The sequence below is a fragment of the Octopus bimaculoides genome, chromosome 26, assembly GCF_001194135.2.
Source record: "Octopus bimaculoides isolate UCB-OBI-ISO-001 chromosome 26, ASM119413v2, whole genome shotgun sequence".
In the NCBI taxonomy this organism is placed as follows: domain Eukaryota; kingdom Metazoa; phylum Mollusca; class Cephalopoda; order Octopoda; family Octopodidae; genus Octopus; species Octopus bimaculoides.
In genome coordinates this window covers 25,632,410-25,641,926 of record NC_069006.1, presented here as the reverse complement: position 1 = coordinate 25,641,926, position 9,517 = coordinate 25,632,410, and the positions used below count along the sequence as shown (strand labels likewise).

At 38.3% G+C, this 9,517-nt stretch overlaps 1 protein-coding gene and 1 long non-coding RNA gene across 2 annotated transcripts in view; one reads left to right on the top strand and one right to left on the bottom strand.

Annotated features, from left to right (window-relative positions):
• The window catches only part of LOC106871846 (uncharacterized), a 12,735-nt gene extending 9,457 nt beyond the window's left edge, over positions 1–3,278 (top strand). The window contains exons 2-3 of the long non-coding RNA XR_001409703.2: positions 1,507–1,669; positions 3,021–3,278. This is a non-coding gene — a long non-coding RNA (uncharacterized LOC106871846). The remainder of the gene's footprint in view (positions 1–1,506; positions 1,670–3,020) is intronic.
• Positions 3,279–4,100: 822 nt separating this feature from the next.
• Positions 4,101–9,517, bottom strand: part of LOC106871847 (peroxisome biogenesis factor 2) — a 14,954-nt gene continuing 9,537 nt past the window's right edge. The window contains exons 3-8 of the mRNA XM_014918564.2: positions 9,423–9,485; positions 8,918–9,130; positions 8,500–8,652; positions 7,610–7,657; positions 7,000–7,212; positions 4,101–5,681 (exon numbers count right to left, since the gene is read on the bottom strand). Coding sequence (XP_014774050.1) covers positions 5,577–5,681; positions 7,000–7,212; positions 7,610–7,657; positions 8,500–8,652; positions 8,918–9,130; positions 9,423–9,485 — 795 coding nt within the window. The 3' untranslated portion in view covers positions 4,101–5,576. The remainder of the gene's footprint in view (positions 5,682–6,999; positions 7,213–7,609; positions 7,658–8,499; positions 8,653–8,917; positions 9,131–9,422; positions 9,486–9,517) is intronic.

Genomic DNA, 9,517 nt, shown 5'->3' with positions numbered 1-9,517 from the left:
TCAAAAGGAATTTACCGATTCCTTAGAAATGAAGAAATCAAAGATGAATAGAAAGGTCGACATTCCATAGTCGAAGTCTCTTCTGTTTTCTTTTTTTTCTTCTTTCTTCTTCTTGTTTAGCCCCAGGACAATCCTGATCGACCAGACCTTCCATAAATCAAAGTGGTTCCAACCATGGCTCTCCTGTTTTATTTTCCTCATATACAGGACACCTGGCATAATATTATTTAATCTGGTCTTTGTTACTAAAACACTCGGCTGTGATTTGAATGTTGTTGCTGCTGCTGCTGCCTTCGGTCAGCCCTGATCTTCTATGATCAAAGACAATGCCACCTTCTTCATGACCAGCATCCGCTACAATCTGTGGAGTGATTGGCATTAGGAAGGTCATCCAGCTGTCAAAACCAAACCAAAACAGACAACTAGAACCGGGTGCATTCCTCTGGCTGGCCAGCTCCTGTCAAACCGTCCAACCCATGCCAGCATGGAAAACGGATGTTAAACCATGTTGTGTGTTTTCTGCAGGTGTGTTTCAAAAAGCCCAGTTGTGTCATAGAGGATGCTTATGTTTACAGCACAATGACCGTAAATAGACTTTTGATAATAAATTGATTAATTAAGCATTCATTAAATTGAAATGAACTCCCAGAAGTTCTAAAACAAAGCGAATTAGAATGTCACCACCACAGCCACCACCATCACCACCACCACCACCACCACCACCACAACAACAACAACTACAACTACAACAACAACAACCACAAGAAGAAGAACCAACACCACCATCAGTTGTGTAAAACTCCGGTGGGGGATGTTGTATATCATTTAAAATGGATTTGTAAATTTTGAAATTTAAAATATCCAAAAATAAAACATGGATTCCAAGCGTTTTTATCAGGGATGCGTTCAAAAGTTCTGGCAGACACGAACAAGAAATTAATTCCCAGTTTGCAATCTTGTTGAGGAATCTTTTATTCTCAGTGTTTTAAAGCTAAACAAAAGACCAACATACAAAGAATTTCCGTAAATCTTAATTAAAATTTGGTTTTCTTTTAATGGTAATTCCTCGTTTAGAATTACATCTGTCAGGAGACTTTGGAAATAGTGATTAAATAGATTTCAGTGCAAATGGGGAAATTATGTGTGTGTGTGCGTGAGTGTGTGTGCATGTGTGAATGTGTGAGTGTGTGTGTCTCAGTTCTTCTAAGCTTTGTAAAGGAACTCAGAAGTTAAGGCCTCCAACCAGGCCTTTCACGGCACCCCTTAAAGCTAGGAAATTTTCAGTACTCCCTTGTGTATGTGTAATATATATATATATATATATATATATGCATATGTATGTATGTATATTTTTTTATTAATATTTAGCAGACACCCCAAAACTAGAACCTGATATGATAATGTGATAATAATATGTTATAATACAGTTGTAGAACTTGCTGAAGGTTTCGATCTTTTATTTAATCTTGCATTTTCTCTTTGTCATTTATTTATTTTTATTTTTAGGCGAAAAACTTGATGGTTTTCGTGAATATTTGACACAAAAGCTGGAAGCAGACCAGAATAATCAAGAAATGGAGGCCCGCGAAGTGTTGAAGACAATATCTACGTTGATACAGCGAGCAAAACATGTAAAATGAATTCGGAAACATTCAACAACACGACACAAGTACGGACGTTTTTATTGTATTATCTTATACTTGTTTCAGCTACCCACACTGTGGCCATGCTGGAGCACTGCTTTGAAAGGTGTAGCGGAATGAATCAACCCCCCCGCCAATGCTTATTATTTCCAAAGTCTGGTACTTATGTTATCAGTCTCTCTGCTAAGTTACAGGGATGTAAACGAACCAACACCTGTTGTCATGTGGTAGCAGAGGACAAACACAAAGACACATGCATGCACACACAGAGAACAAAACACACACACATACAGACATATACGATGGGCTTCTGTCAGTTTCCATCTACCATAACCACTCACAAGGCTTTGGTCAGCATGAAGCTATAGTAGAAGACACTTGCCCAAGGTACCACACAGCAGGACTGAACCTACAACCATGCGATTAGGAAGCAAACTTCTTACCAAACAGCCACACCTACGCCTATATAGCTGTTGAAAATCTAATTAATTTTCTGGGAGGAACTTCGTTACTGATGTAATTAGTGACTGCTAGTCTTTTGTATCTTGGCGCCAATCAGTCAATAATCTAACGTGGTAGGCTTTTGTGGGAGGTGAATAACATCAGTAATTATCTCCTGAAACTGTTCTTTGGCATTCTGTAGACTCCTGACTTGTTTCATTGGAATCTGCAGTCGTTGGACAATAACTTCATTGTGTGGAATCGCAGTTCCCAACATAGGGGGTTGTCATAAGATTCTGAAAGAATCTCAGACAATATTTTTTTGACTTTGTGTTTAGTTGATATAAGTGTAAGGCAGCAATCTGGCAGAATTGTTTGCATGCCAGACAACATGTTTAGCAGTATTTTGTCTGTCTTTAATTCTGAGTTCAAATCCTCCAAGAACTACTTTGCCTTTCATCCTTTCTGGGTCGGTAAAGTAAGTACCAGTTGATCACTGGGGTCAATGTAATCGACCTGCCCCAAGCTTGCTGGCCTTGTTCCAAAATTTGAAACCGTTATTATTATTATTATTGCTGTTGTTAAGGCGGCAAATTGGTAGAATTGTAAGCATGCCAGACAAAATGGTTAGCAGCATTTCATGTTTATATTCTGCATTCAAATTCCACCGACGTCTACTTTGTTTTTCATCCTTTTGAGGGTCAATAAAATAAGTACCAGTTGAACACTGGGGGTCAACGTAATTGACTTAACCCCTCCCCCGAAATTGCTGGCCTTGTGCCAAAATATGAAACCAATTTTATTATTGTTAAGAAGACGGTGAGCCTACATACCAGATTTAATTGAAACACTTCTGTAGTCTTTGAAAGCCATCTTCAACACCAATTCTTCACTCTATCTTACTTTTATCATTTTTGTTTCCTCTTATCCTTTCAGCTCTCAACAGAAATGGCACATCAGAGACCAACCCTTTTCTCTCACCTCCACCTCTTCCTCTTCCTCCTCCTCTTATACTTCAACTACCATTACGACTACTACAACACTAGCAGCCTCAAGAGAGTCATTTCCAGTAGATGTGGTTCCATGTTGGACACAGGAATATGGTGCCATCGTTATTTACTTCCTTGCTGTAACCATTTTACAATAGACAATTTCTGACTCATGCATTAAGGAATAAACCAAAATTCAATCATAGTTTTGCATTGCCTTTTGTTTTGTTACTGTTGTGGTTAATGATGATGATGATGATCATCATGATGGTGATGATGACAACAATGATGATGATGGTGGTGGTGACAACGATGATATATATATATATATTCCGAATTTGTGTAAATGTGTATAGAATAATATATCAGTTGAATAAGGTTACAACATGGTCTGGTTTTCATGCTTTTTATTATTGTATTTTAAAAAACGTGGAAAGCAGACTATGTTTATGTTGTAACTTTATTCAGTTGATGTATGTGTGTGTGTGTGCATGCATATATATGAATGTATATATATATATATATATATATATATATATATATATATATATATATATATATATATATATGGAATAGTTATGGCCAATGCCAGTGCTGCCTGATTAGCTCCCATGCCAGTGGAATGTAAAAAGCACCCACTACACTCTGTAAAGTGGTTGGCTTTAGAAAGGGCATCCAGCTGTAGAAACTCTGCCAGATCAGATTGGAGCCTGGTGCAGCCTCTTGGCTTGCCAGTCCTCAGTGAAACCGTCCAACCCATGCCAGCATGGAAAAGGGACGTTAAACAATGATGATGATGATGATGATATACATTCACATACATGCTAAAATGGAAAGAGACATTTGAAGAATTGTTTTGGTCCAACAGTAGAACGTCTTTCATGTTTACTGAAGATATTGGTTCGTCCCCATGGGCAGCCTTCAAAAGTTTTGTCATTCCAAAAATGATCTGTGTGTGTGTGTGTGTGTGTGTGTGTGTGTGTGTGTGCGTGCTCTACAAATCAAAAAAATTTAAATAACAAAACCATTATCCAGAATATTGAAAGATTTATCAAAAATCAGTTTATTTATTTTTAAAAAAGGGGGAAAAAATGAACAAAGAATCAATTTTACAAATGAATTTGTCAACAAACGGACCATCTCCAGTAATATAAAATGTGGGGTGATTAATTAACAACAGTGATAATTAACAACATTCGTGATGAAAGTGGTTTCATGAAACAGCAATAATAATAATAATAATAATAATAATAATAATGATAAAAATAATAATAATAATAATAATAGTAATAATAATAAATAATGTGGCAGGTTGTGTAGTGGATCTCTCTGGCAAATTGTTTCAAAATGATTCACTTCATTGATTTTTCATGGAGAGTTGTTGACTATTTATAAGCTGCCAGACATTTTGAAGAGTATCGACTGTCACTGTTTTCCATTCCTAGTGAATGTTTATGGCAAGAGGAATCGTCCACCAGAGATCAACTTGAGGCCAAAAAAATTTTTTTAAATAAATAAAAAAAATCAGCAGCACAAGCTTTGAAACCGGAATGTAAGATTATCTGAGTTGAGCACTTTGCCAAAAGCAAATGTACAGAATTAACATTTCTGTCTTTTTTATCTCTCTTCAAACAACACACATGCACACATGTGCACGCACACATGTGCACGCACACACACACACACACACACACAATTACATGTAGAAATAGTCACAGGTTCAAGAGAATCTACCGTGTTTTACATTAACCCTTTTAGCATTCAAATTACTCTGTCAAATGTAATTCTTACTTATTGACATTGTTTTGAATTAATCCTGGATTATCTCACAGCTTAGAGATTTCAATGATGTGATTGTTTTACTTTCAGAATGACATTGTAGGGCAGGTGTGAGAGGCCAGATCTGGTCACTTTTACCATAAAACAAGTAAAATATTCAATATACACATATATTACTGAGGTAGACATCATTAATCTTATATCTTTAGCATTCAGATTACTCAGTCAAATTAATCCTAGATTATCTCATAGCTTTGAGGTTTCAATGATGTGATTGTTTTACTTTTTAGAATGGCATTGTAAGGTAGGTGCAAGAGGCCAGATCTGGACATAAAACAAGTAGAATATTTGAGCCAAATACAACCAGTTTAAATGCTAAAGGGTTAAACATCAGCAGTCAATGAGAAAAAAATTTCTAACGGTAATTAAATATAATGGGAGGGGGTGACTTTGAGCAGCAGGGGGGCAAAAAGATCAGATTAGGTTCTGTGACCAAAATGTAAAGTTTATGATGTCTTTAGGAGATCAGAAAATTAAATTTTATTTCTGTGTTGCAGCCATGTGAAACATAAAACAGTGTTTTTGTTGCATATAAACAACCAGGAGAAAATTTCATTAAAAAAAAAAAAAATTGGAGGATTTTGGGGGGGTTTTTTTTGTTGGGTTTCTTGTTGGGATTTTTTTTTTGTTTGTTTATTTTCTTAACCAATTTGACTCGGAGATGTTATGAAGATTCCTCCGTGAGGTCAACTGGAGAAATCAGAGTGAAATCTAACACAGCTTTTTTACAGACTGGACACACATAACGAGGATCAGCTAAAAAATTACTCTGCAAAGAGAAAAAGAAAAAAGAAAATAAAGGTCAGTTATTAAGAGTGGAAAAAAATTTTTTAATAAAGTTTAATTAGTAAAGTATTTCATCATCATCATCATCATCATCATCAATTAACATCTATTTTTTATGCTGGCATCGCTTGGATGGTTTGATTGAGGTCTGGAGAGCCAGCGGCTCCATCTAAAGCAAGTAAAACAGTGAGAATCTATGATAAAGTAGACATTTAGTCTAAACACGTTGCCATTTATTTGAGACAATTGTGCTGGTATGGTCATGTGATGCATATGGGTGAGGACAGCCATGTAAAGAAGTGCTGATCGCTAACTGCAAGCCATGTTATTTCATTAAATATTTAATTATTTTCAAAATTAATTGAAACAAACGTTGAGTATTTCAACAGAGACGTCGTAACAAAAGGGTCAGTCTGTAGCTTAAGCAAGCCCCTTAAGGTGCAGGGGTTCCACAAGCAACATAGCAAGTTGCACAACTTTCAATGGAGAATAGCCATAAAAGAGGGGAGATAACTGTGATTTATCAATGCATTACAGCAGTGGTTCCCAACGTGGGGTCTGCGGACCCCTGGTGGTCCGCAAAGGTAGTCCTGGGGGTCTGTGAACTAAATTCAAAATTTCATACATACACACACACACACACACACATATATATATATATACACACACAACGGGCTTCTTTCAGTTTCTGTCTACTGAATCCACTCACAAGGCTTTGGTCTTGGGCCAAGGTACCACGTAGTAGGACTGAACCTGGAACCATGTGGTTGGGAAGCATGCTTCTTACCACACATACACACACACAAACACATATACACACACACACACACACACACACAGGCATTTATTATCGTATTTGTAATCATGGCTGATGTCAGTGCTGCCTGACTGGCACCCGTGCCGGCGGCACATAAGAAGCACCCACTACACTCTCGGAGTAGTTGGCATTAGGAAGGGCATCCAGCTGTAGAAACATTGCCAGATCAGAGTGGAGCCTGGTGCAGCCTCCCAGCTTGCCAGTCCTCAGTCAAACTGTCCAACCCATGCCAGCATGGAAAGCAGACGTTAAACCACGACAACAATATACATGAAGGGCTACTTTCAGTTTCTCTGTAGCAAAGCCACTCACAAGATTTCGGTCATCCTGAGGTTATAGTTAAAGACACTTGCCCAAGGTGCCACACAGTGGAACCAAAAGATTAAAAAGATAATGTAAAATAAAAACCCAAAACAGGTTAAAATGTAAGCAAGGAACCGAGAACGGTTGAGATAGAAAATTCTTTGTAAAAAAAAAACCTTACCGAAATACAATAGTAACAGAACACATGACTACAACCAATCTGATGTGGATTTTGAGGAACCAGATCACATATAGCACAATTGGTTAATTCTGCCATTGTCCGAGAGTCTGGAGAACTGGGTTGAGCTGGCGGCGGCTGAGGCAGAAGGTAGTACGTTAGGATACTTTTCATACGACGGAAATTCACTAAGGGTAGAAGGAAGAATAAAAACTCCTGAAAAGACAAAGAGAAAGAGAGAGAGAGAGAGAGGTGGATGAATGGATTCCATTGTTATAGGGGTTAGACAGTTTGGATAGTGGTTTATTATTTAATTCTCACTTGATGAAAACGTTCTTTCATAAATGGACTAAAACAACAATATCATTGAGACTCAATGCTCAAATAAAAATATATGTGAGAAAATGGAGACGTGTATAAACATTCCCATGTGACAAGCTTAGAAATTGGAGAGTGAATCCGCTTTACTTAAAACCATTGGTAGCAACAAATTTATCCATCAATGTGGTGTTGAGCATTCATTCTTACCATTCGATATTAACATGTGTACATATATATATATGTATATAGTGCATGTATGTGTAACAGAATGAATGCTATTGTTAATACTCACTGAGAATCCATGCCATAATATCTCTCGTGTTAAATAATCAAAGGAGACCTAGAAAGAAAGAAAGAAAGAAAAGCACATCAAGATTTACTCAAAGATATGGATATACATACATCAGGATTTCCGCAAACCAATAAACCATTCAATTTTTATTTTCTTCAAACATATTGAATCTACAATCACTTGATGCAACGTGTGTTTACTTTTTGAAAAAGGTAAGGTGTAATTTTGAGTGAAGTTTGGCTGCTATTTCTCACAAGTCATGTGCAGCACCGGATTAACCATTCCACAAAATAAGGACATGGTTAAGGCATCAAAAGGAAGCAATCACCACAGAAATGGTAAATGGTCTACGGCACAAAATCACTTGAAACATTATTTCCCATCTTCTGACTCAAGTGCAGGTGGAAAACAGAGTAAAAAGAGGGTAAAGACCCCCTTTGGTCATGAATGACCATGGGATTGCACCTAGAAAGTTCCCCTCCAAGGCACAAGTCCACGTAAGGTTGTTTATGAAAGACCAGCAGTCCACCCATGCATACCACCCTCCCCTCCTGTCCATGCCACTGATGTTATCCAAGAGAAAGGCAAAGGGGCCGATACAGCTTGGCACCAGAGATGTCACAATTCATTTCTACAGATGAGTGAACTGGAGGAACATGAGATAAAATGTCTTACTGAAGAACACAACACACAGCCTGGTCCAGGAATCGAACTCACTACTTCATGGTTGTGAGTCTGATGCTCTAACAACGAAAAATAAAGTGATTTGCTCAAGGACACAATGTGTCGCCGGAAATTGAACTCACGACCTTACAATCGTGATCCGAATACCCTGTAGGTATAAAACAAGGTAATTAAAATAAAGGTGAAACATGAGTATTTCTTCTCACCTGTCGTATGAGTTGCTTTTGTGGGTGGACTGAGCGAATCCCCAACACTCGCTCAGTGAGAGACGAATAACAACCAGATTGCAGAAAGAGAGCAAAGTTGATGAGGGCAGCGATTTTGAGGGATTTCTCACACCACTGGAGGTATTTGTTGATCTGGAGAGGAAGAGGAGAAGGATTAGCAGCAGTTGGTGTGCGCGTGCGTGTGTACAGTAGTTTATGTATGTGTGTGTGTATGTGTATAATAGTTTATGTATGCACGTATCTGTATGTGTACGTGTATGTGTGTACTGTAGTGTGTGCATGTGCATACAGTAGTTTATGTATGCATGTGTGTGTATGTGCATGTACAGTAGCTTATGTATGCACATATGTGCGTGTGTGTACAGTAGTTTATGTATGAATGGAAAGCTGCGAGAACCTTTTCCTTAGTCTTGGACGTGGACAGACCCAAACTGTCGATGGTCAAGTTCAGCCGTTCTTTGAGCCAAGGAATTATGATCAGAATGAAGCCGTGGAGTAGCTTCTGCTTCTTCGACATCCAAGGATTGGTTTTGTCTTTGGCCCTGGCATTGGCATAGGTGAGCCGGAGGAGCTGCTGGCCGACCGAAGCGCCAGTCGCAAACACGGAGAACTGGTCAATGAAGAAATCAAGAAAAAGACACTGGTGAAGACATTAGCACTAAAAGAGGGGGGCGGAGGGGGATGAGAACGGTTTTGGAGATGGCTATGAAGATGATGACAGTGGGGTGGGGATGATGGTGGCGGATGGTGATGACGGTGGTGGTGGTGGTGGTAGAGACGATAGTGGTGGTGGTGATGTTGATGATGATGATGACAATGATGACAATGGTGGTAGTGATGATAGTAAAGGTGGTAGTGGTGGCGGAGGTGATGATGGTATTGAAACAAAAGCTCAAACTTACTCTCCATATCACAAACTTGAGTAAGGCTGTTATCTCTGGATCCAGTTTCGTTAACAAAGACAACTAAAAAAAGGAAAAAAATTACAAAATTGAAA